The sequence below is a fragment of the Somniosus microcephalus genome, chromosome 9 (genome assembly GCF_052327205.1).
Source record: "Somniosus microcephalus isolate GS21.2 chromosome 9, FLI_Smic_1.0, whole genome shotgun sequence".
Classification (NCBI taxonomy): Eukaryota; Metazoa; Chordata; class Chondrichthyes; order Squaliformes; family Somniosidae; genus Somniosus; species Somniosus microcephalus.
In genome coordinates, this window is record NC_140995.1 from 65125493 (window position 1) to 65153093 (window position 27601).

At 47.0% G+C, this 27601-nt stretch overlaps 1 protein-coding gene across 6 annotated transcripts in view; it reads left to right on the forward strand.

The window, feature by feature from the left end:
- The window catches only part of lyst (lysosomal trafficking regulator), a 429684-nt gene that overhangs the window by 365465 nt on the left and 36618 nt on the right, over positions 1-27601 (forward strand). For all 6 annotated transcript variants that reach the window (XM_085996691.1, XM_085996696.1, XM_085996697.1 and 3 more), the window contains 12 exons: positions 12654-12799; positions 12885-12981; positions 13872-13933; positions 14043-14098; positions 14776-14928; positions 16817-17061; positions 17358-17424; positions 18718-18874; positions 20852-20992; positions 23356-23573; positions 26059-26289; positions 26880-27069. In XM_085996691.1, the coding sequence (XP_085852817.1) occupies positions 12654-12799; positions 12885-12981; positions 13872-13933; positions 14043-14098; positions 14776-14928; positions 16817-17061; positions 17358-17424; positions 18718-18874; positions 20852-20992; positions 23356-23573; positions 26059-26289; positions 26880-27069 (1763 nt within the window). The remainder of the gene's footprint in view (positions 1-12653; positions 12800-12884; positions 12982-13871; positions 13934-14042; positions 14099-14775; positions 14929-16816; positions 17062-17357; positions 17425-18717; positions 18875-20851; positions 20993-23355; positions 23574-26058; positions 26290-26879; positions 27070-27601) is intronic.

The window sequence follows — 27601 nt, forward strand, 5'->3', positions numbered from 1 at the left end:
GACATTTAACCTCCGGTTAAACGAAAGTTTCCTGTACATCAAAAAGAGCAGTGGTCCTAATACCAACCCCTGGGGAACATCACTGTATAGTTCCCTCCAGTCTGAAAAACAACTGTTCACCACTACTCTCTGCTTTCTGTCCCTTAGCCAATTATGTATCCACGCAGCCACTGCCGCTTTAATCCCAAGGGATTCAATTTAGCTAATGAGTCTATTATGTGGTACTTTAATCAAACACCTTTTGAAAGTCCATATACACAACATCATCTGCACTACCTTCATCAACCCTCTCTGTTACTTCATCAAAGAACTCAATCAATTTGCAATTCACTGATTTAAATATTCAAATTCCTAACCTGCCTTTCTGAGGGAGTTACACAAACACAACTGAACGCACCAGAGTTAAACCTGGAAATTGGCGGGTTGGAGCCGGCTTCCGGATTCGCTGACATTTTCCACAATTTTAACGGCCCCCCCCCACCACCTGCAGCTAAACTCACGCACTCCTCAATGTTAAAATTCCCCCCATTGAGAAAATTTGCCATGACACGGCGCAGACACGATGGGCCGAAGGGCCTCTTTCTGTGCTGTAAAACTCGATGACTCTTCTCCTTTCACATTAAACAAATTGAACTCCGGATTTATCTGTCATCTATCTTTTTGCTGTTGTGAACTTGACTGAGCATATCAGAAATACAACTCCATTCAAACTACTGCATGAAGAGAGTGATGCGCTATCAACAATACCAAAGACTACGAAATGGACTTATATGAAGTAGACTTTTATTGACTAAGAACTAGAGCATGGCTCTGCTAGTGAATCCATCCTAAGAGCTCCCGGGGGAAGGGTGGTGAGTCACCTTTATACCCGGGCTTAGGGGTGGAGCCAGGGGCTGAGACATGCCTGGACTTGTACAGGGTTAACAGTGGTTTACCACACAGGCATGTACAGGTTAACAGTGGTTTACCACATTCACCCCTCGTTTAAAAAAGAGTCCGGCGGGGTGAAGTGTTTCAAAAGTTCGTATACGAAAGTCTCTCCGGGGGTCTTGTCTGCCGTAATGATCTTCGTGGTGCCGGTTGCGGCGGTTCTTTGCCCGCGGCCGCTTCTCGCGTGGGACGGAGCACTGGCGTGTCGTCCTCTCGGGGTAGGGATGGCACCGGCATGTCGTCAGTTCGTGGTAGACACCCCGGTGGTGCGTCGTGGGTAGTGGTGGAGGTAGTGGATGGTGATCGATGGTGTTTCGGGTGGTACCTGAGGGTGCGAGGTCTCGAATTGAGACTGTGTCCTCCCGCCCGTCAGGATACGCCACGTAGGCGTACTGTGGGTTGGCGTGGAGGAGGTGAACCTTTTCGACCAGGGGGTCCGTCTTATGGCTCCTCACGTGTTTCCTGAGCAGGACGGGTCCCGGAGACGTCAGCCATGGCGGTAGTGATGTCCCCGAGGTGGATTTCCCGGGGAAGACGAACATCTTCTCGTGAGGGGTGGCGTTTGTGGCAGTACAGGGCAGTGATCGTATGGAGTGGAGCGCATCGGGGAGGACATCTTGCCAGCGGGAGATTGGGAGGCCCTTGGATTTTAGGGCGAGCATGGCGGTCTTCCACACCGTTGCGTTCTCCCTCTCTACCTGTCCGTTACCCCGGGGGTTGTAGCTGGTAGTCCTGCTTGTGGCTATGCCCTTCTCGAGCAGGTACTGGCGCAGCTCGCCACTCATGAACGACGAGCCCCTGTCGCTGTGGATGTAATTGGGGAAGCCAAATATGGCGAACAGGTCGTGGAGACTGTGGCGCTGGTCATGTCCGGGCAGGGGATGGCGAAGGGGAAACTGGAGTACTCGTCAATAATATTGAGGAAGTACGTGTTGCAGTCAGAGGAGGGAAGGGGCCCCTTGAAATCGACGCTGAGACGTTCGAAGGGGCGGGTGGCTTTAATCAGGTGTGCCCTGTCTGGCCTATAAAAATGCGGTTTGCATTCGGCGCAGACCTGGCAGTTCCAGGTCATGGTCCTGACCTCCTCGATGGAGTAAGGCAGGTTGCGAGCTTTAATAAAGTGGAAGAACCTGGTGACCCCCGGGTGGCAGAGATCATTGTGGAGGGTCCGTAGCCTATCGACTTGTGCGTTGGCACATGTCCCACGGGATAGGGCGTCTGGGGGCTCATTAAGTTTCCCGGGCCAGTATAAGATATCGTAGTTGTAGGTGGATAACTCGATCCTCCACCACAATATCTTATCATTTTTGATTTTCCCCCTTTGTCTGTTGTTAAACATAAATGCTACTGACCGTTGGTCAGTGAGCAGGGTGAAACGTTTACCGGCCAGGTAATGCCTCCAGTGCCGTACAGCCTCCACTATCGCCTGGGCCTCCTTCTCGACTGAGGAGTGTCGAATTTCGGGGCCCTGGAGGGTCCGTGAAAAGAAGGCCACGGGTCTCCCCGCCTGGTTAAGGGTTGCGGCTAGGGCGAAGTCGGATGCATCGCTCTCCACTTAGAAAGGGATGGACTCATCCACTGCGTGCATTGTGGCCTTCGCAATGTCCTCTTTTATGAGGGTGAAGGCCACACGGGCCTCTGCCGTCAGGGGGAAGGAGGTTGACTTCATGAGGGGCCGGGCTTTGTCCGCATAGTTGGGCACCCACTGGGCGTAGTAAGAGAAGAACCCTAGGCATCTCTTCAGGGCTTTTAGGCAGTGGGGGAGGGGTAGTTCCAGGAGGGGGCGCATTCGGTCGGGGTCGGGGCCGATGACTCCGTTTTCCACCACGCAGCCAAGAATAGCGAGGCGCGCGGTGCAGAACATACATTTTTCTCTGTTGTATGTCAGATTCAGCCGTTGGGCCGTACGGAGGAATTTTTCTAGGTTGGCGTCGTGGTCCTGCCGGTCATGGCCGCAGATGGTGACGTTGTCTAGATAGGGGAAGGTGGCCTGCAGCGCGTTCTGGTCAACCATCCGGTCCATCTCCCTTTGGAAGACCGAGACCCCGTTGGTGACGCCGAAGGGGACTCGGAGGAAGTGGTAGAGGCGACCGTCAGCCTCGAAGGCCATGTACTGGCGGTCCTCAGGCTTGATGGGGAGCTGGTGGTATGCCGACTTCAGATCAATCGTCGAGAATACCCGGTATTGTGCTATCTGGTTGACCATGTCAGATATGCGGGGAAGTGGGTATGCGTCTAATTGCGTGTATCGATTGATCGTCTGGCTGTAATCAATAACCAGGCGCTGTTTTTCGCCGGTCTTTACTACCACCACTTGGGCTCGCCATGGGCTGGTGCTGCCCTCGATAATCCCTTCCCTCAGGAGTCTTTGTACTTCTGATTTAATAAAGCTCCTATCCCCGACACTGTACCGCCTGCTTTTAGTAGCAATTGGCTTGCAGTCTTTGGCGAGGTTAGCGAACAACGGGGGGGGGTTTGACCTTCAGGGTGGACAGGCTGCATGCTTTGCGCGGCGCCGTGTTTAAATTCTGCTGGCTGCAGACTAAGTGGGGGCAGGGGCCCGCCATATGCCATCGTGACGCTCTCCAGATGGCACTGGAAGTCTAATCCTAGCAGTACGGGAGCGCAGAGCTGTGGCAGGACGAGGAATTTAAACTCTCTGTACTCCACGCCGTTCACTCAGAGTCGCTACACAGTAGCCGCCAACGTCTGCCGTATGGGACTTTGAGGCCATAAAGACCTGGTGGCGTGTGCGCATAACCGATAGGGAGTAGCGTCGCACCGTGTCAGGGTGGATGAAGCTCTCCGTGCTTCCGCAGTCGAAAAGGCAATTTGTGGCATGGCCATTTACCTTTACGTTCATCATGGACCTGGCTAGTTGATGGGGCCTAGATTGGTCCAGGGTGATGGAGGCCATCGTCGAGGTCGGTGGGTCGCTGTAGTATTCGCCCGCGCCGAGGGCCTGGTCCCGAGATGGTGTCCAAGATGGCGGCTCCCCCTCGGCTGGTGGTGTCCAAAATGGCGGCCCGCACGGCTCACACGTGGTTGGTGGGGTCCAAAATGGCGGCCTGTACGGTTCACACGCGGCGTTGCTGGAATTGGGGGTCGATTTCGCCTTGCACACTCTCGCGTAGTGGCCTTTCTTGCCGCATTTGGAGCAGGTCGCGTCCTTTGCTGGGCATTGCTGTCTGGGGTGCTTGGCCTGGCCGCAGAAGTAGCATTTCTGGCCTCTGGTCATTGCAGCTGTAGTTGGGCTGCTGGCGGCTTGTGGCCTTACCGGGTCCCAAGATGGCTGCTCCCGTGGCATCCACGTGGCCATCCGGTCAGGGGGGTAGGCGTCCATGTTCTGGAGGGCCACGTCTAACGAGTTAGCGAGGGCCACCGTCTTCTGCAGGTCGAGCCCCCTCTGTTCCAGCAGCCTCTGCCGAGTATAGTTGGACCTGATGCCGGCTACGTAGGTGTCTCGGATCAGGTCTTCCGTGCATTCCTTGGCCGTCACCGCTTTGCAATTACAGTCCCGGCCGAGGACTCTCAGTGCCAGTAAATATTCAGCGCCCGATTCCCCGGGGCGCTGTTTTCGGGTAGCCAGGAGGTGTCTGGCGTAGACCTCGTTAACAGGCCTCACATATTGTTCCTTTAGCGTCGCGATAGCGGCCGCGTAAGTAGTGGCGTCTCGGATGATCGAGTAGACTCGGTGGCTCACCCGTGAGTTCAAGACAAGCCGTTTCGCGTCATCTGTCGTGACAGTAGTGCTGGAGGCCTCCAGGAAGGCTTCGAAACAGCTCAGCCAGTGTTCAAAGTTATGGGCTGCATCTGCTGCTTGAGGATCCAGGTCTAAACGTTCCAGCTTCAGGATTTGCTCCATGTTGAAAATTAGTCAATAAAATTGATGTGCTATCAACAATACCAAAGACTACGAAATGGACTTCTATGAAGTAGGCTTTTATTGACTAAGAACTAGAGCATGCCTCTGCTAGTGAATCCATCCTAAGAGCTCCCGGGGGAAGGGTGGTGAGTCACCTTTATACCCGGGCTTAGGGGTGGAGCCAGGGGCTGAGACATGCCTGGACTTGTACAGGGTTAACAGTGGTTTACCACACAGGCATGTACAGGTTAACAGTGGTTTACCACAGAGAGCTTCTAGCCAATTAGATGAGATCTGAGAAGAGCGCCTTCTCGCTTCCTGTGGCCTTGACAATAATCAGGTCCCAGAACAGTGCATTTACCTTTTATTAAAAATTGCACAGCATTTCTGCTCAAAAATAAAATAACGCATATGTCTTTAGTCACTTGGGGTTGAGTGGAGAATTGTAGAGAAACACAAAATTAAAATAATACATCTATAGTTCAAACATATAATTGCTGTAGTAAAGTCTCCTATTTTGTTTAATTTGACTTCAATCTGGAAGCCAATGATTGCACTACAATTCCCAGCATTCATAGGGTATTATCCAACAAGAGGAGAACAGGAAAATGCCGAGCTGATACATTCTGGTTGCTAGGGTAACATTCAACTGTTGTCAGGCCTGGTTGCAAGATAGTGCACCATTTTAATAACTGATATTGTTGCAACTTAAATCTTAAATGTAAAGTAATTTCAGAATATAAGTTTTTTGAAATCACAAGATTGCAGGATAATTAAGGCTCATCCAGAGAGATCCTAACATCACCCTATTGTACCATCCAAATGTTTCTTAAATAGTTCCAGGATTTTTGCCTGCATTCTTCTATCTGGGAGTCTATTCCATGTGTTGACACTCTCTGTGTGAAGAAGAATATCCTGAGATGGGCAAGGGGTGCATGGGAAAATAATGGTCACTAATAAATCCAATAGGGAATTCAGGAGAAACTTATGTTTCATGTGGAGCATAAACACCGGCCTGTTTCTGTGCTGTACATTCTGTGAGTTAGGCAAACAAGATTTGCCTTTAACAAATCCGTGCTGGCTTTCATTTATTAACCCAGATTTTTCCAAGTGCCAATTAATTTTGTCCCGTATTATTATCTCTAAAAGTTTCACCACCACCACCGAAGTTAGATTTACGGGCCTGTAGTTGCTGGGTTTATCCCTCTCCCCTTTTTTGAACAGCTTTGTAACATTTGCAATCCTCCAGTCCTCTGGCACCACTCCCATATCCAAGGAGGATTGTAAGATTGTGGCTAGAGCCTTCGCAATTTCCACTGTTACTTCCTTCAGCAATCTATCCAGCCTGAGTGATTTTTCTATTTTGAGTACTGCTAACCTTTTAAGTACCTCCTCTTTATTTATTTTTATCATATCTCTACTACCTCCTCCATTACTGTGCAATTGGCAGCATCCGCTCCTTTCGTGAAGACTGGTGCAAAGTACTCATTTAGTACCTCAGCCATGACCTCTGCCTCCACAAGAAGATGTCCTTAATGGTTCCTAATCGGCACTACTCTTCCTTTGACTACCCTTTTACTATTTATATATTTATAAAAGACTTTTGGATTCCCTTTTGGATTCCCTTTTATGTTCACCGCTAATCTATTCTCATTCTCTTTTACCCTCTTATTCCCTTTTTTATATCTCCTCTGTACCTTCTATATTCAGCTTGGTTCTCTACTGTATTAAGAACCTTACATTTGTCATAAGCCTCCTTTATCTGTCTCATTTTAACCTCTATCTCTTTAGTCATCCAGGGAGCTCTAGCTTTGGATGCAGTTCCTTTCCCCCTCATGGGAATATGTCTACTCTGTACCTGAACCATTTCCTCTTTGAAGGCCTCCCATTGCTCAATTACTGTTCTGCCTACCTATCTTTGATTCCAAACCACCTGGGCCAGATCCATTTTCAACTCACTGAAGTTATCCCTCCTCCAGTTAAGTTCCCAATCCTCCCCTTTAAGCCAGGTTATTGCCACTATATCATAGACACATATAGCAACTTGTGCCTGCAGCTCACCAGGCTTATTTTTCACGCTCCGTGCGTTTATGCACATGCACTTCAAACCCATCTCAGACAGCCTTGCATTTGCTCTCCTGTATGATCTCTCCTATTTCTGAACTATATTTTACTCTAATGCCATTTGTCTCTCCTATTCCTCTGTGCACCTTGTTTCTCCTCTCTCGTGCTTCATCCTGGTGCCCCTCCCCCTGCCAAATTAGTTTTAACCCTTCCCGCAAGGACATTGGTCCCAGCCCTGTTGAGGCGCAACCCATCCATCTTGTACGGGTCCCTCCTGCCCCAGAACTGGTCTCAATGCCCCAGGAATCTAAAGCCCTCCCTCCTGCACTATCTCTCCAGCCATGCATGAACCTGTTTTATCGTACTGGTACTATAATCACTAACGTGATACTGGGTGTAATCCAGAGATTGCTACCTTTTCGGGTCCTGCTTTTTTGTTTTCTTTCATAGCTCCTGAAACTCGTATGTTCATGGACCACAACTTCTGGCTGTTCCCCTTACCCCTCCCATTAAAATGTTCTGCACCCTCTCCGTGATATCCTTGATCCTGGTTCCAGGGAGGCAACACACCATGCGGGACTCGCATTACAGAAACGCCTGTTTATCCTCTTGACTATCAAATTCCCTATAAATGGTACCTGGTCCTGTCTCATCTGAAAGATGGCACCTCCGACAATGCAGCACTCCCTCAGTACTGCACTGGGAGTGTCGCCTACATTGTGTGCTCAAGTCTCGAGTGGAATTTGAACCCACAGCCTTCTGACTCAAAGACAACAGTGCTACCACTGAGCTAAGACTAACAGAAAGATCCAAGGAATGCAAAGGGCAATGATCTATAAAGCTTTGGTGAGCCTACGGTTATAGCACTGTGTAGGCCTGGTCACTATTTACAGAAAGACATAGCGATAACAGAAAAGGTTTGGAAAGGTCAAGAATAATGAGCTCTGAATAAAGGCTACACGAGGCTAATTCTTTATTCTAATTGGTGAAAGAGTAAATATGGGGAAATTTACATGATGTAAGTATTTTGAGTTGGTGGGATGGATAATTTGTGCAAAACCTTGGATGAGAATGGAGAACATAAGCTAAGAAAAAGAGTAACTTAAAGACTAACTACAGGTACTTAGGCCTAGAAATTCAGTTGTTTGCCCCAGCCGCTAGCGCCTTAGGAGGAGGAGAAGTGGGGCGCTAAGCGGCTAGCGCCCCGGCGCGGCGCAATCTGCGCCTCTCGCGAACTTCAGTTAAGATTTAGCAGCGGTGCAAAACCTTTGCGCGCGCTCAGCTGCGCGTGCAGATCCTGACATCATTTCATGGTGCAACGCCCTTTGTGCGCCCCGAACCGGAAATTCAGTGGCGCCGGCCTATTGTGCGCCTGGTGCCCCTAGCGACTGGTAGAGGGGAACGGTTCCCAGTCGCTGCGGGGCGCGGGGGGCGCTAATTAAAGGGGACTCCTCCTGCAGTATAAATGGCAGCCATTTTGCACCACTCCTTCTTTGTGAGAGACGGATCTTTGGAGAGAGACAAAGGTAGAGAGCTTTCTGGTTTGGCTCAACACTCGGACAGGTACTTGTGGCTTCAGGCCACAGCTTTGCACTTGCCTTTAACTTCAGTGTCATAGCATTGATTGGAAACATATAATGGGGGCTGCAATGGGTGGAAACGTTGGGCTTCTCCATTGCATTCAAAGGGCTCAGAGACGCCGTGAGAGAGTGCCAGTCATGGCCAGACGGAGAAGGGCCAACAGGCATCGGCAAAGGAGGCCTTACCCACCCAGGGTATACCGCCAGCAGTTCTCATATTTGAACATGTCTGAGGAGCAGTGTGTTCGGAGGCTGCGATTCAGAAGGGCGGTGGTCACTGAGATCTGCCACCTGCTTCGCGGAGATTTGCAGCCACAGCTGAGGAGCAGGACGTCTCTGTTGGTGGCAGTGAAGGTGACGGTGGCTCTCAACTTCTATGCCACCGGCTCCTTCCAATCCGCTACTGGGGACATTTCCAACATCTCCCAGTTTGCGGTACATTGCTGCATCCGCCAGGTGACCAATGCCCTTTCAGAAGGAGATGTCAGTTCATTGCCTTCCCCATGACAGTGGACAAGCAGCAAGAGTGTGCAATGGGCTTTGCAACATTAGCGGGCTTCCCCATGGTGCAGGGCGCCATTGACTGCACGCATGTGGCTTTGCGGGCACCTCTGGAGAATGCCGAGGATTACCGCAACCGGAAGGGCTACCATTCGCTCAACGTGCAGTTGGTGTGTGACCACAGGCAGCTCATCCTAGCTGTCAATGCCCGCTTTCCAGGCAGCAGCCACGATGCCTTCATCCTGCGCCAGACTTCTGTGGCAGACATGTTCGAGGCCCAGCCTCACCCACGAGGATGGCTTCTCGGGGACAAAGGCTATCCTTTGTGCACCTGGCTGCTGACCCCGCTCCGTGCGCCCAGCACCCCTGCTGAAGAGGGATACAATGACAGCCATCAAGCAACCAGGAACATCATTGAGCAAACAATCGGCGTGCTGAAGCAACGGTTCCGCTGTCTGGATCGTTCCGGGGGAGCCCTACAGTACTCGCCTAAGCGAGTCTCCCATTTCGTTGTTGTGTGCTGCATGCTGCACAACCTGGCTATCCGCAGCACTCAGCCACTGCCAGCAGACATTGGAGGACCACCAGAGGAGGAGGAGGAGGACCAGCACAGGAGGGAGGCAGAAAGTGCAAGGGCCGCCCATCAGCGGCTTATTGCAAAGTCGGTTCTAGGCCCCCTCTCAGGGAATGGCTTGTGCCAATGGCAGAAGATGAATGTAGCCGCTCCACAAGCCCTCAGCCGAGCAGGGCAACCAGGACTTCCAAAAGAAAGCATGGACAGTGCGATTTAAGAAAAGTTTTTACTGTGATACCTCTGTGCCCTTCCCACATGACAAACTAATGGAGAGAAACCCCCCCCAAAAACACAAATACACCAGTCTCGGCCTTTATAAGTAAAACAAATATACCAGTCTCGGCCTTTAAATATAAAACAAATACAGCAGTCTCGGCCTTTAAGTAAAACAAATATACCAGTCTCGGCCTTTATGTATGAAACAAATACACCAGTCTCGGCCTTTATATATAAAACAAAACATTTGGCCACACCTTCTACTTTTTCCCCCTGCGAGGGTGATCCGTTTTGCTTCCGTGATTGGCCCCTACCCGCCCTGCAGCTCCTCAATGGGACCCCAGTGGCTGCAGCAAGGCTGGGGGAAGGCTGCTGAGGGTCAGATGGTGAGACGGCAGATGCCCTTGGGGGTCGGCCTGGACCAGCTCTGGGCCTGGCGGGGCCAGCTGCTGACTGCTCCAACTCTGCTTGGGCGGCAGCGGTCTGTCCAACAGCTGGTGGCAGCTGCAATGGAGGAGTGACAGTGTTGGCTGCAGGAATGCTGCCAACCTGACAGATCACAGGCACTCCCTGGTCGGCTGATACATTGGCACGTGCACGGGCCAGCATGTGCAGCAATCTGCTGAGGCAGAGACTGCTGGGCTGCTGCGGCACGGCGAGCGCCCTGGCGATGCTTGGCCGATCCAGCGAGTGGCAGCAGTTAGTGCCCGTGTGGCCCTGGTCTGTGTCTGCATGACAGCAGCCAGTGAATGCACGGCACGACTGAGCACTTGGCTAGAAGCCGCCTGTGAAGCAGCGAAGTCCTGCTGACTCCTAGCCTGTGCTGCCGCGACGTCCTGCAGACTCCTGGCCTGTGCTGCACTGAATTGTTGCAGACTCCTGGCCTGTGTTGCCCCGAATTCCTGCACACTCCTTGCCAGTGACTCTATGGAGTCAGGCATCCTTGCCACTGCAGCCATGAGCTCAATGTGCCTGCGCTCAGCCTGGGCGCCCATTTCAGCTAGGAGCCGCACCTCCTCTGCGCTCACCGTAGCAGGACTGGAGGCCGCACTCACCCTCCGGGGAGAAGGCCGCCGAGCTTCCCCACCCCTCCCGCGTTGCTGCAGCCCGCTGGTCCCCGGAGCTTCACTATCCTCCGACCCTTCCCCCCCCCCCCCCAGCTCCCCTCCAGGGAAGACGTGTCACCATCATGGCCATGGGCTGCCTCAGCTGAGGGTGTCCCTGATGGGCTGGCTTCCTCCTCCTCTATGTCTGACTCGGACACAGTGCCAGCTTGAAGGGCCGCCTCCTCACCTGGCGAGTCACCATCTGAAAGCAGGGAGGCACAAGAGTTGCTTTAGAGTGAGGACAGGGCGGCAGCGAGGGAGGCATGAGTGCTGCTGTGCACTGCATTGGTTCGATAGTGGCAAAGGATGCTGGTGTGAGGCGCAAGTGGAAAGGGAGAGGTCAAAAACCTTACCATTGGTGCCCAGAACAGGGTCAGCATCTCCAGTGGCGACGGGGCCACTCAGCCGGCCTGCCATGATCCGCTCCACTCGCTGCTCGAGGTCGCTCAGCTGTTTCAGGTCAGGACGGCCTCCCCCGGTCTGTCGCTGCTGTCTTCTGTTATGCGCCAGCTTGGCCTGCAAGAGAAACGACAGCCTCTAAGTACAGTGTCAAGCCCTGATCTTGCCCGCACTGCCTCCCATGGTTGAATAGCCCTGACAGTGTCTAAAGTCCTGAATGCGCAAGTGCTTTTCATGACAGTCCCATAGCTGCTGGATGAGGGCTGGCCATTAGGGCTTTCAGGCCCCTTTGGCCATAAAGTGGGGTGCACATGCAGGGATGAGGAGGATACTGGAAAGGGTACTCACCCTGACAACCCGAGTGAGGTCATTGAATTTTTTCCGGCACTGGGTTGGTGTCCTGCCAACCACGCTGTTGGACGTGACCCTGTTTGCCACATCCCTCCATGCTTTCCGATATTCGGCGGGCAGCGGCCTCCTGCCACCCTCAGGGAAGAGGATATGGTGCCTGCGGTCCACTGCGCCAACCAGCAGCCTCAGGTCACCCTCACTGAAGCGCTGCGCTCTCTCCCTGGCCTTCTCCATTTTCCTGGGCGTGGAGCTGTTCCAGAAGCAGTGTTCAGGCCTTGCCTTAGGGCTGCAGTGTGCAGGGCGTGGCAGTCAAACAATTCCACCCTCCCCCTTTAAGTGCTGACCAGCGCCTGACTGTCTGCCCTCAATGAGCAACTCGCCGCACCTGCGCTACGCCCGCCTTCGGTGTTTGCGCCCCGGATCGCCGGCTTAGTGCCTAATAGTCGTGCATCGCCTGCTTTAGCGCAGCAGCAACCTCTTGGGGCGATGCAACTGAATATCAGTGAAGGTGGCGCTAAGTTGCACCGGGTGCAAAAGTTACCGAACGCCATGCTGTAGCGCCCCAAACATGGCTATACTGAATTTCTAGGCCTTAGTAACTTATGGAATAGACTGCCACCTAGTGCACTAAACAAGTAGTCAGAGAAGAAATGGATACAGCAGGGAACAAAGGATGGGTGACTGCTCTGCAACTGAACAGGAAGTGTTCTGTTTAATTTCTCTCTACCATGTAGAGCCATGTCTACCCTAGTGCTTTGTAGAGTACAATACATCATTTCAGTTAGGATCAACACACTAAACAAACATTCTGTCCAGATACTGTTCTTGTCAACAGACTAAATATTAGTGATTGATTTATATCCATATATATGTTGTGGTACTAATAGAAAACAATGTAATCCTATATCGTCTCAGTAGGTTAGAAGTGACACAGATGATTATTACCAGACTTGTGTATAACAGGAATAACTGCCAGTACTAATGAAATAAGGAGCAACCTAAAAATGTGTTTGTACAATATATAACTAGCTAGTTAAGCATAACCTTTTTAATAATTTGATTTCTAGGGCTGTCTGGTATGATCCTGTGTCTTACCCAACTTCGTGGCAACTGGATCCTACAGAAGGTCCCAATAGAGAAAGGCGACGTTTACAGAGATGTTATTTGACAATACCCAATAAATACTTGCTCAGAGACCGGCAGAAACCAGAGGGTAAAAAGATGGAATGAACGCTGATTGTTTTCTGTAACTTTAATCTGGTTAAATGGTCCTCAAGTTATTTTTTTCTTTGTTGCAGAACCACTGAAGCCACCTTTATCCTTTTTGTTTGAAGATAAATCTCATTCTTCTTTTTCGTCAACTGTAAAGGATAAAGCGACAAGTGAACCCATCAGGTAGTTTCATCAGCTGACCATGACCAAGTAATGATGGCTTAAACTATTCTTGTTTAAAGGTGTTCTTGCAATCTGCCCTTGTTGCTAAGAATGTCACAAATTAATTCAGGTTGACAATACATAGCATGTTACAGCACAGGACGCTCCATTCATTCCATTGTGCCCTGCCCTTTCTCCAATACAAACTAGTTTCTAAAACAGTACTAAATCAAACTCTTTGGGCACTAGTACACAGAACAGCATGACACATACTTATTGAACTGGCACTGTATTGTCATTTTCTTTCTTAGCACTAGCTTTTCCATTGGAAGATGGGTTTTGGTTTGCCATAAACTCTATGGTGCTTGGTTTTGCCCTGATAGTAGTAGTTAATGAAGTAAATATTGGCTGCCATGAAGAAGTGAAGATAATCCCCAAATGCAGTCTACTGGCAGCATTTCTGTTGCCTAGTTCATAATGGCATTTGCAGCGTGAGTGTTGGTCACCTGCCTCCTTTTAGTTGGGGCAGCAAGAGACAAATCATAGAATGATACAGCACAGAAGGAGGCCATTCAGTCCATCGTGCCTGTGCCGTCTCTTTGAAAGAGCTATCCAATTAGTCCTACTCCCCTGCTCTTTCCCCAGAGCCCTGCAAATTGTTCCTTTATCAAGTATATACGCAAATACCTGTGGATCCAGACTAAAATAATTTTCTGGAAAAACTCAGTAGGCCAGGCAACATCCATGGAGTTTTTCCAGCATTTTCTGTTGTTATTTTGGATTTCCAGTATCCGCAGTATTTTGCTATTGTAAAATAATTTTCTAATGGATGGGGAAAAGAGATCAATTGTATTGCAGCTACCGTAATTGATGTTTACCTCACTAAGACCAGTATTTTGTTTTCTCACTAGATTCATTCGAAAATGTATCAATGTTGCCCCTTCTCGAGAAACACTTGGAGAACTCCTTTTAGGTTAGTAATAGTTGCGAATTCGCCACAAGTTGTTGTTAGAGCTGTGACCTATGAAAGGTATTTAGGTTCGAATGATATGAGAAATTGATGGAAATCTGTTGTCTTCCAGGAGAGTCAGGAATGTATTTTGTTGAGGACAATGCTGCTGATGCCTTCGAGCATCCTGTAAGTACAAGATCACTTTTTTAAACTAACCTATTGGATTCATTTTACATTGGGATGCCAAAATATTTGTGTGAAGTTGAATAATCACTAAAAGGGTTATGTATATAATGTATCAACCACAAGTCAGTTAATTTAGCATATACTTTCTGTGCCAAACTGCTGAATTGTAATTTTGTGTGTGTATAATATTCTTACTGTTGCAATAAAATATTGAAAGTGATGTCGAGTGCAATCTTTGAACAGGTTTATAAAAAGTATTTAGCTACTTGCTATGAGAAATATAGTATTTCAAGGTTGTAAGTGAGAAGTGATCTCCAAGTATCAGCTAGGCTCTGTGGCAGTACTGTACTTTCGCCTCTGATTCAGAAGTTTATTGGTTTAAGTCCCATAACAGGACTTGAGCACATAATCTAAGGCCAACACTTCAGTGCAGTAGTGAAGGAATGCTGCATTGTCAGGGTAGCATAAAACATCACACGGCATCATTCAAAGAAGAGCAGGGGAGTTCTCCCGGTGTTCTGGCCAACATTTATCTATGTTTACCTCATTTGTTGGGTGTGAAGAGTTTTAAGACATCCTGAGGAAATTAAAGGAGCTATATAAATGCAAGTTCTTTCTTTCTTACACAATATTTATAAAACATTATAATTTCTGCCCATAAAACTGCTGTTTTTCAGAGTTCTGCAGTGGAAACGGAGCCAGCTTCATTCTCTTGGACATATGAAGAAATTAAAGAGGTTCACAAGCGATGGTGGCAGCTGCGTGACAATGCCCTGGAAATCTTCCTAACCAACGGCAGAACTCTTCTTCTGGCATTTGACAATACAAAGGTTTAATGGATTCATTTTCATTTTATTCTTTCATTTTAGAAATAAGACATGTAATGGAAGACTGCAGTGGCATTTCCCCCTTCACCCTCCTCTCTTTTCGACGAGACAGTAACTTCTTGCTGAGATGTGGTTCCCTAAGGCATGGGGTCTTTTGTTACCTCACTCAATTGGCCATTATTCATACATGTGCCTCTAGAGTAAGTATCAACAGGCTATTTGACTGCTGCAAGCATCACAGTTGAGCTCACGTGACCTTATCTGGTGGTCACTTGTGCACTTCTGACAGGAGATGCTCCACAGAAATCAGGTGAAAGAGCCCTGGTTGATTTTTCCCTCCCTAATCTGGAGTGCTGAAGTCAATTGTAGCAATATTGCTAATACTAGGACTGATGACAGCTAACTCAGGCACTGAACCTGGCACCTTCCTGACCTATATGGCTCAGTTACTCTTTTTTCCAGTAAATCAGAGTTCTGTCTAATTTATAAGGCATTAGAACTAAGTATAAGATTAGAGGCCAGTAAAATACTGTTCAGCCCCATTGACTGAAGCTAATGCAGCCAGGCTTTTCTCACCATATGAAACTGCAGGTCAAAAGCTTGGTAGCTGGATTGTCGCTGGTTGGTGGTGTTAAGGGGAAAATTATAATTGTTTCAGAAGGTTATGAACTCCAACAAAACTATAAATGAGAAAACGTGCGAGAATCTTTCAGTGTCTTTAATCCTGCTAAGCTGCTGACTCTCACCGTCCGAGTACACACACAGTCGTTTCATGCCATTATCTACCTGCTGGAAGTAACTTTATAGCTCATCCCGTGACTGGAAATTATGATAGGCACCTGGAAAACTGGATTCTCTGTACAAGTGTACAGGTGTGGGAGTAATATTCATCTCGGTCCTGAAAGAATTTGGCCAACTTTAGAATTCTCCATCCATCCTGAACACTGAGCCCAATAGAAAACTAATAAATAGTTCAAAGTTTTCCCCCTGACAATTGTACTTTTTTATAGACTTGCTTCCAGGACTTGTATCTCTGCTACACCAACTCTCAAAATGTATCATCGAACTATAAAAGTTTACAGCACAGGGAGGAGGCCGTTAGGCCCATTGCGTCTGTGCCAGCTCTTTGCTAGAACAATCTAAACTAATTCCACTGCCCTGCGCTCTCCCCATAGACCTGTATCCACCTCTGCTGCAAATATTTACCAGTTTTCACTCAGAAGGGACAGTTGTCTCTCCCTCAACTTGTCAGCTGAAGAATTTTATCATGAGTTTCACACAGTGCAAATACAGCGTCATCTGTGGCTCAGTTGGTAGCACCCTCACCTTTGAGTCAGAAGGTTGTGGTTTCAAGTCCCATTCCAGAGACTTTAGCACAAAAATCTAGGCTGACACTCGCAGTGCTGCACTGTCGGAGTTGGTGTCTTTCGGATGAGACATTAAACCTGCTCTCAAGTGGACGTAAAAGATCCCGTGGCACTATTTCAAAGAAGAGCAGAATTATCCCCGGTGTCTTAGCCAATACTTATCCCTCAATCAACATTACTAAAAAAAATTATCTGATCATTATCACATTGCTGTTTGTGGGATCTTGCTGTGTGCAAATTGGCTGCTGCATTTCCTACATTACAGCAGTGACTACACTTCAAAAAGTATTTCATTGGCTGTAAAGTGCTTTGGGACGTGAAAGGTGCTATATAAATATCTTTTTTGAGTGCTCGCATTTTCGTTGCTTCATCCGATTTGTGGGAGGGATGTTTGCGGATCGGGCTTGTCTTAATGTTGTTGTGCTGCATACTGATTGATTTACAAAGCTGTTAATAGTTGTCTTTTTTTATTGAGGTAGCATTTGGTTGATCATGCAGTTAATTCTGATTTTCTTCCCATATAGGTTCGGGATGATGTTCATCACAACATCCTGACTTCCAGTCTACCAAATTTATTGGAGTATGGGAACATTACGGCTCTGACCCAGTTGTGGTGCTCAGGTCAAATAACCAATTTTGAGTATTTGACCCATTTGAACAAACATGCTGGTCGCTCCTTCAACGATCTCATGCAGTATCCCGTTTTTCCTTTCATACTGAGTGACTATTCCAGTGAAACAGTCGACCTAAGTGAGCCCGCTATTTACAGGTAATTTTTGCATTTTATATGCATTTTTTTTTAGAAAGTAATTTACCATTTCTTAAATGTGACCACCTGCTGCGAGGTCTCCTCCAATGCCAGTCCTGTATGTAACAGTGACACTGGGTAATTGTTAGAGGGATAGTGTCTGGTTCACTGCTCTCCCATCTCCCCCTGGTGTCATAGGACAAGGGAATCAGGAACTCGCTGTATGGGAAATTGTCTAATGAATGATTTAAGATAATTTAACTTCATGTTGGAGGCTCCTTTCTGATGTTGGATGGAATTTGTTTCACTCTTTCCAGAAATCTTCTGAAACCTATAGCCGTACAGTCTAAAGAAAAGGAAGATCGATACGTGGACAACTATAAGGTCAGAGATTAAAATAAATTACATGCAATATTTTCATGTTTATTATTGAGAATTAATATTCTGATGGCGCTTTTTTTAAATTGTGACTTTGTATGTTCATTGAAGTGAGGATGCCTGGTGCTGAGAAATATCATGTTTTCTCATTTTAGGCACCTATTATCATTCATCAAGCACTCCTAGGTCAGGTACAGCACAGTTCGGTCCAGAGTACAGTTCCTGCTCCTTTGCTGTACCCTGGGAACAGTGTTGAGATTTTTTTTTTGCAGTTGAGACCTCCACAAACTCATTTCACGAGAGACCTTTACAGCAATCAGACATCCCATCAGTCTAGGCTGGATTTGAACGCCGACCCCAAGGTTGAAAGATCAGCGTGCTAGCCCACTGCATCATGGGATCTCCCATTCTCCCCCTCAGTGTCCAACATCTGTGTGCACGGTGACTGGATTAGAAGCTAGTGTAGAATCCTGCGCTACATTTTAAGCGAGTTTTACATAAAATAATTCCGATACAGTATAAACATTGAAAGGAAGGGTTATGCTCATTGTAGTTCTTGGCCGAGAAATTAGATTGGGCTCGAATAGGGGGCTCACAAACCGGGTCGTACATGCTGCACCTGCCTAAGGAGGCTGGCAGGAAGACCACGGCAAATTATTCCGTCACCCACTTTAGTATGGTACTGACAAGCTGCGGGCGGCAATCGTGGTGACAGACGCCGCTCGTGGCGGGGAGGGGGCAGAGAGAGATCGGCCAGCTGGGACTAGTGAGGGCCTAAGGTAAGTCTGGGGGCTAGTGACAGGTAATCTGGAGGGGGGCAAGCGCAGGCCAGCAGCGACCGACAGTTTTAATGAGCACGCCTCCTCCTAGCTCCACATTCAGCTAAGTAAAAAAATGTTACACGTATCTTTCTTTCTGGGAGCTTCCAGTGCTCCCTTTAAAGACCACTAGATTGGTTGCTTTTCGCCTGAGGAAACTGCAGCACACACGTTCACTGTGGCCATTCCGCAACCAGTTTCGCAAAAGGGTCTGAAATGGGCGTATTGCCCCGCGATTTGCATAGGCAATGGGCCGAGCGCCAATTTCAGGCAGGAACCCTGACAAATATGGCATGTGGCACATACCCGTCGCAGAATAAATGTGCGCACACCACATGACATATTGGACTCTTCAGCACCTGTTTATTGCCTGATTTTTCAGTTTCTAGGCTCATGTAACAGGTTTGCAGGCATTTAGCAATCTGCTCTCTATTCTCCAGCAGCCTCTGGTTAAGAAAATGTGATTGTTCTTTCTTGTTAGTATCTAGAGGAGGAATATCGTAAAGGGGCTCAAGAAGATGATCCAATGCCACCTGTACAGCCATATCACTATGGGTCTCATTACTCAAACAGCGGAACAGTCTTGCACTTCCTAGTCAGGATGCCACCATTCACCAAGATGTTTCTGGCTTACCAGGGTAAGATCTATTGAACTAATTGATTTTATGTACGTGGTTATTGCTCATCTTAAGTGCTATGGTACAGGATTTGCTAAATGTCATGCTTAAGATGGAGATAACATCACACAGTTTAGTGTTGCCTATTAATAGCTGAAAACTTTGTAAGCATTATAAAATAAATTTTAAATATGCAACTACGTGTCCTGGAGCCCTACTACATTAATGAGAGAATTAACTAGGAGATCTTTCAAACTCTGTTTCTAAATCATCTACTGTTCTAAAATGATGATAGCTGTAAAAGATATGCATCTACTTTTGCTATCTCTGTTTGACCTCTACATTACTACGAGTTTTTATAAAAGTCTAGAACCCATGGTCTTGAGCTGTTCAAAACAATAGGGTCACCAAAAAAAACGCAGGGCGCGATCTTGCCAGCCCTGAGGAGGCGGGTATGGAGGCGGGACTGCCGGGAAAATGGCAGAATCTGGGGGCGGGTGCCCATCCCGCCCCCAACCCGCTTCCGTGCCATCTTCCCAGGAGGCGGGTAGCCAGGTTCCGTCTCCTGGAGGCGGGAGGGGGATTACAGCCACTTAACTGCCTGTTAACAGGTAGTTACCAGGCAGTTAAGAGGATTAACCCCATTTTTCCAACAGAGGTGCGGGCCAGGGTCACCGAGGCGAGCAGTGGGTCTGCGGGGGTCGGAGGGGTGCAAAAGTGCGCTGTGAAGGTAAGTGATGGGTGCAAGTGTGGCGAGGTAAGTGTGTGAGGTGAGTGAGAAGTAATAGAAAATGTTTACTTACCTTTGTTTCTTCCTGCAGGCTTCAACAGTTGGTGATGCGGAGAGTCTCGCATCTCATTGGCAGAGATGACAGATGGCTGCTGCATTCTCCGATGCAACAACCATCTAATTTCTGCTCACAAAAGAGGTTTGATGCGTCTTGAATACAAGGACTCATCAAGCAACATAGAATGTCAGTGTTTGACAGCTTCACAGAGCTGTTAAACGATGACAATTTTTTGACAGATGAAACATCATATGCTGATGTTCTCTGTAACCGGCATCCCCTTAATTGGCCTGCTAAGCCCGCTGGGCGGGCTTAACAAGGTCAATCAAGGGAAAATAGCGTGGGTTGGCCAGAAGTCGATGGAGGCGGGACTAAAACCCGACAAGCAGCAGTCCTGTCTCCAGTGCACCCCCATTGGCAAAATCACCCCCATAGTCTGTAAAAGGAAAGAAATACAAAGAAAGTAATTTGTAGGATGTTATTGACAACAGTTTCACCTGACTGATTTTGCAAAGCCTTGAGTCTGTTCAGTCCTAGAATAAAATCTAAATTAGTTCCTGAAGTGATCATAATTCATAGAAGTGTAAAGTGATACATTTTGCTAGGAAGAATGAGGAGAGGCAGTATAAATTAAATGGTACAATTTTCAAGGGTGTGCAGGAAGAGAGACCTTGGGATTCACATATACAAATCTTTGAAGGTAGCAGGACAAGTTGAGAAGGCTAATAAAAAGGCATACAGGATCCTTGGCTTTATAAAGAGAGGAATAGAGTACAAAAGCGAGGAAGTTATGCTTAATCTTTATAAATCACTGGTTATTCCTCATCCGGAGTATTATGTCCAATTCTGGGCACCACATTTTTATGCAGCGAGTTGTTATGATCTGGAATGCATTCCCTATTAGGTGGTGGGAGCAGATTCAACTGTAACTTTTAAAAGGGAATTGAAGGGGAAACATTTTCAGGGCTATGGGGAAAGAGCAGGGGAGTGGGACTAATTGGATAGCTTTTTCAAAGAGCCGGCACAGGCACGATGGACTGAACGGTCTCCTTCTGTGCTGTATGATTCTATGATGCACTTCACAGAAATATTCATCAACAACTCTAGTCTTAGTTACTCCCAAGGAACGGAGATGTGTTTGTTATGAGCCAGTGTTAGAATATGCTTCTATTGTGACAGTAACAATGAATTGTATTCTCTGTGTGTTTAGATCAAAGTTTTGATATCCCAGATCGAACATTTCACTCTATGAATACTACCTGGCGCTTATCCTCGTATGAATCCATGACTGATGTGAAGGAGCTCATTCCAGAATTCTTCTACCTTCCAGAGTTCTTGGTCAATAGAGAAGGTGTGCACTATATTTCACAACAAGATTATTTACTGGTTATGGTATTTGTGGAAATGAGTGCAGTATTGATCTTTCTCACCTTAATGTAATGTTTTCTCTTTTTTTGCAATGCTCAAATAGCCTATCGAGTTTCTATTCAGCATTAGGACCTACAAGCCAAATTATACAGGCAAATTTCAGAAACAAAATTTGCCTCATGAACAAAAATATGTTGATGGATAAAATGTTCAGGAAAATCTGGCAACGCTTGCATTTTTTAAATCTGTTGTAGTGGTGATGGTGTGTTATGACTGATATTTAATGAGTGCAAAAGAAGCAGAGCTCAATAGCACTGTAAGCACAAGTAGCTGATAAAGGTTTTTCATATGAGTGCATGTCTAGTAACACACCATTTCCTGGCGTATGATCGGTGTCTGCTGCCCGTATCCTAACTCGCACCAAGTCCCGTTCACCCATCACTCCCTGTGCTCGCTGATCTACATTGGATCCCGGTCTGGTAACGTCTCGATTTTAAAATTCTCATCCTTGTTTTCAAATCCCTCCTTGGCCTCACCCCATCCTATCAATGTAACCTCCTCCAGCCCTACAACCGTCCGAGATCTCTGCGCTCCTCCAACTCTGGCCTCTTGTGCATCCCCATTTTTTATCGCTCCATCACTGGCGGCCGTGCCTTCAGCTGCCTAGGCCCCAAGCTCTGAAATTCCCTCCCTAAACCTCTCCACCCCTCTCTGCTCCTTTTAAGATGCTCCTTAAAACCTACCTCTATGACCAAGCTTTTAGTCACCTGTCCTAATATTTCCTTATGTACTCGGTGTCAAATTTTGTTTTATAACACTCCTGTGAAGTGCCTTGGGACTTTTCACTACGTTAAAGGCGCTATATAAATACAAGTTGTTATTGCTGTGTCAAAGGTAATTGAATCAGTTTTTAAAATAAAGGCTCTTTACAGCCTTCTGGACTCCAGATTGAGTTCAACAATTTCAGATCATAACCTCTGCCCCAATTTCTTCGGCCGGAAACTGTTGCTGATGATTCTGCTATTCCCATTTACACCTCCTCTAGACCCACCTTTTGTTTCTTTACTTGTCTCATTAACATCTCCTTTCGCCTTGCACCATCATCCCTTTTTGTCATTTAGGGGGAAAAATTCCGTTGATTTGCGCCTCCTGTTAGCACCCTAAGAGGCAAAGCAAGTAGCGCCTGGGCATGGCGCCGCCAACACCTCCCGCGAAATTCAGCGGGAGGTTAGCGGCGGCGGTAACTGTTAACGCCCTGCGGCGCTGCGCCACCGGCAATGACGTCATCGTCGTGCGCAGCGCCCCAGCCGCGATCTTCGGTAGCACCCCCTGACTTACCACCGGACGCTATGTCCAACAGGGTCAGGGGGGCCAACACAAATTAATGGGGAGGTGCCGGGCAGCCATTTTTGTTGCTGGCCACCTGCCAGCACCTGCCCCCGTTGCTGTCCCCGGCCTTCTGTGCAGCACCCCCCCCCCTGCGGCGTGCCAGCTGCGCTCCGTGAGCCCGGCAATTCTCTTGAGAGCCGGGCTCTTTTGCCGGCAACTCCGATCCCTGGTGGCCCAGCTGGGCGCCGGGTCACGCTGCAATAGGCCCCTCCACTTTAATAAGTGGAGGAAGGCCTGCAGTACCGTGGTGCAACATGCAGCAGAGCCTGGCGCTGCAGCACGTAGCGCCATGATATTCACTCGCAGCGCCCCAAGAGGGAGGCGGGGCGTTTTCAGTAGTGCCCCGCCTCCCTCTTGGGGCGCTACCAATGAATTTCGAGCGCGGGGGCGCTAATTTTTTCGGGGTGCTAAATGTAGCGAAGTTAGCACCCCAAAGGGGGCGCAACCCAATTTTTCCCCCTTAATCTCTCCTGCCTATCACAAACTTTCACACTTGTTCTTTCCTCCCCTCCTCCCTTTCCCTGCCTCTGTACTTGCTTAAAACTTGTTACATCGCTAACTTTTTCCAGTTCTGCTGAAAGGTCATCGACCTGAAACGTTAACCCGGTTTCTCTCTCCACATATCAGCCATGATCACATTGAATGGCGGAGCAGGCTCGAAGGGCCGAATGGCCTACTCCTGCTCCTATCTTCTATGTTTCTATATGCTGCCTGACCTGCTGAGTATTTCCAGTGTTAGTCTGTTTTGAATCAGTTTTTAAGTTGATCAAATGGATAGTGTGTTGCAATGATAATCAAGTCATAATATTTATTATTCCTTTCACTGGTGTAAACTTTCAGCATTGCAGCCTGTAAATTGATCATCATTTGTGCTTTGAATCAAAGGGTCAATATATGTCTCCCGAGATTAGCTATTTGCAAGAATGGGACCTTTTCTAAACTAGGCTCTGCTTTCAGGTTTTGACTTTGGAATGCGGCAGAATGGAGAAAGAGTCAATCATGTAAACCTTCCACCGTGGGCTCGCAACGATCCCCGGCTGTTCATCTTGATTCACCGCCAAGCCTTGGAGTCAGATCAGGTTTCACAAAGTATTTGCAATTGGATTGACTTGGTGTTTGGAAACAAGCAAAAGGGCAGAGCTGCAGTTCATGCTATCAATGTCTTTCATCCTGCGGTAAGTCTCCACCCCTCTCAATTCTCAGATCATTATGCAGCCAGCCATCAAATGCAAAGTGGGCTAAACTCTGTGAGCAGGTGCCTAAAATGTTTCTAGTAATTTTACAGTACAAAAAATAATTTCTAAATAACATTTTTGCAGAGCATTGCAATTAGGATAATAGTTATTAAAAGGCTCTGAGTAAAGAAACAATTTTTAAAATGTCATATGAATTGGAAAATAAATTAGTTTTAAAGATCGATTGAAGTGAAAAAATCCTATAACACAGCTGCTAGGTGGGGTGCTGCAAGGGCTTTTAAACAATTGCCTGCGTGATTTTCTGACCTCTGTTTCTGCACAGCAACATGGCCAGGATTTGAAGGCCAACATGAAGAATCAAATTGGCATCCTCTATCTCTGGCTTTAGAATAGTACAGCACAGAAGGAGGCCATTCAGCCCATCGAGTCTGCGCCGGCTATTTCGAAGAGCAATCCAGTTGGTCCCACGCTCATTCCTCATATCCCTGCAAATTTTTCTCCTTCAAGTATTTATCCAATTCCCTTTTGAAGGCTGCAATTGAATCTGTATCCACCACCTCATCAGGCAGTGCTTTCCAAACCCTAACCACTCGTTGCTTAAAAAAGTTTTTCATCATGTCGCCTCTGGTTCTTTTGCCAAACAGCCATTGGAAACAGTTTCTCTTTATTTACTCTACCTAAACCATTCATGATTTTAAACACCTCTATCAAATCTCCTCTTAGCCTTCTCTGCTCTAAGGAGAACAACCTCACCTTTTCCAGTTTATCCATGTAACTGTAATCCCTCATCCCTGGAACCATTCTAGTAAATCTCTTCTGTACCCTCTCCAAAGCCTTCACGTCCTTCCTAAAGTGTGGTGCCCAGAATTGGACACACTATTCCAGCTGGAGCCCAAAAAAAAAAATCACTTACATTAGCTTTCAGATTATGCTAGATACTACCTTTCCTCACTAATCTGGCCAACAGTTTAGCTTTACACCATTGGTGCTCCAAAACACAACGCCACTGCGTTTTAGAGTTTGAAAGTACTTAGACTAACTCTAATCAAATTAAAACTGAGATGCTCGTTGATTAGAAGCACTGTCGATCATTATGGAAAGGTACTTGACATGCTAAGAGTTGAGTAGAATGCGCCCCATTAGGTAATCAGCACCATGCACTATTCTCTCCAAAAAGGTGGCAGGTGATCTGCTCTTCTACCTCTGGCACTGCTCCTTCTACTTGGTTTTCCTCCTCCTTCATCTCCATATAGGTCTCCCTTATATCAAGCGACTCAGTGCGTGGAGCAATCCGCACATACCACTCTGTGTCACAGCACAATTGATCCAGCAACGCACAGACCTACCCTGTTTTAAAACACAAATTAGTTTTGTGTATTAAAGTGAGCTGCCACTTACAGTGCCAGTCTATTTCAGATCAAAGTGGAAATAATATAAAGAATGGTGGATTTTAACCCTGAAATCACTGCTATATTTCCATTGTATATATAATGTGCACTTGCAGCACTAAAGAGAAAGAGCAAGGAAGTGGGACTAATTGGCTAGCTTTTTCAAAGAGTCGCACAGGCACGATGGGCCAAATGGCCTCCTGTGCTGTATGATTCTGTAATACGTAATATGGTGTGGAGTTCATGGTGTGATTTTTATCCTGTTTGGCTCTGTTACTTTAACCCGTCATGTGGCTTTCTCTGTAATTGATGGATGCCATCCACAGTGATAAATTGACGGTTGTGATGTAATCACTTCACTGCAAATTTAGTAAGTGATAATCCACAATTGTACTGATTGATCAAAATAATACATCTATAAACCTGCGATCACTGCTAAGAAAGATTGCTGCATTTGGGACTTGTAAAGGGGAGTCTTGCGTGTGGGGAGGGAAAGAAATATACTTCTTAAAAAAAAAATTAAAAAATTAAAAAAAAATTCTGTCTCCTTCCTCTCTTCACTCTTCCCCCTCAAAACAAAGCTTTTTTTTAAATGTTTCAGAGATCCCCTGCAGGAGAGATACTCTCAGTTGTGGCAATCTAAAAGAAGCCTTATAGAGACTTGTCATGCTGGGATTCCCGTCAGAAAAGACTGGGTTTTGTGATTTATCTGGGTCCATTTCCAGCCAGGTCCATTACAGTGATTGGAGATCTTCATCTCTGCTAGCCCTGAATGCCGCTTGTGGTACAAGTGCAACTGAATGTTCAGCACCAGCCATGGCTTAGGAAGGATGCTGATCCTCCGTCACTGGTGGGCAGCTGGCTGGAGCTGGGCCTTCCTGAGGCATCATACAACCAGGTGTGCATGAGGTAGATTTTGTAATGACACAGCCAAGAATATAATAAATGACTTTTTCTTCAGTTGCCTCTTAGTGGCATTCCCAAAGAACTGATCCATTGTATTTTTAGTTCAATAGTCATAGGAACAAATATCTTAATCGATTTTACAATGATCTTAATCCATATTTTGCTGATAGACATACTTTGGCATGGACGTATCTGCTGTTGAAGACCCGGTGCAAAGACGAGCCCTGGAGACTATGATCAAGACCTACGGTCAGACGCCTCGGCAGCTCTTCACAGCTACTCATCCGAGCAGGCATGGGCCTAGACTCTCAATAGAGGGGGAGCTGCCTGCAGCTATGGGTCTCCTCGTGCAGTTTGCTTTCAGAGAGAGCAGAGAGCACACCAAGGAAGTCATCTACCCGGTATTTACTGCTGCCTGTTCTGTGTTTTAAATGGTTCTTCAGTTTTCAAATTTAGAAGCAGTTAACTTTTCTTTAGCCAGTTTTAAGATTTCTTTTGGGGCAGGCTTGATGGCCCAGCTGGTCTTTTCCTGCCTGTCAGTTTCATATGTTCTATATGTATTTGTAATTAGTATCCGTTTTTCATTAGAAAGTACAGCTGATCTGTAAAAATAAGATGCTTCCACAACCAGTCTTTAATTCTTAGCGAAGTCACTTGATATACTTTCCTAATTGTTTGCTTTTTCAGTTCCATTTTTATTAGGTTGTTTTTTGCATTAGTCATTTCATTTTATTCAATATAAATGCAGGAATATCAATCAGTACATTATCAGAAACCTTTTTCTCTTCGAACGGAAAGATTTCCTTCATTTAAAAGCTTGTCAAATTTTTATTTATTTAATCATCAATTAAATCAGTTTGCAGGCTTGGTGATTACAAATAGCAGAGCACCTGCTAACCACATGTGAAAGTCCTTTTTGGACAAAAGTGCTCAAAAGGGACCTGCAGTGATTGATTTTTTCTTTAATCTCGTGTTGTGGCTTGTGTCGCAGAGTCCTCTGCCTTGGATTAAAGGGCTGAAGTGGGGTGAGTATGTGGGTTCTCCCAGTGCACCAGATCCTGCGGTTTGCTTCAGCCAGCCCCATGGAGAACAGTTTGGATCACTGCTAGCATTGCCAACCAGAGCCATCTGTGGTCTGTCGAAAAAATTTTGTCTCATGATGATATACAGCAAAGAGCAAGGTATGGAATAGATTCGTAGTTTTTTTTTCACTTTGCAAGATTTTCAGGAATTCATAGAATGACAGAATTTACAGCAGAGAAACAGGCCATTTGGCCCAACTGGTCCATGCTGGTGTTTATGCTCCACATGAGCCTCCTCCCACCTCTCTTCATCTCACCCTATCAGCATATCCTTCTATTCCTTTCTCCCTCAAGTAGTTATCTAGCATTCCCCTTGAATGCATCTGTTATTTGCCTCTACTACTCCATGTGGTAGCAAGGTCCACATTCTCACCACTCTCTGGGTAAAGAAGTTTCTCCTGAATTCCTTATTGGATATCTTATATTTATGGCCCATAGTGTTGGTCTCCCCCCCCCCCCCCCCCCCACAAGTGGAAACATCTTCTCTACGTCTACCCTATCAAACCCTTCATAATTTTAAGGACCTCCATCAGGTCACCCCACAGCCTTCTCTTTTCTAAGAGCCTCAGTCTGTTCAGTTTTTCTTGATAGTTGTACCATCTCAGTTCTGATATCACCATATTTATTTCCA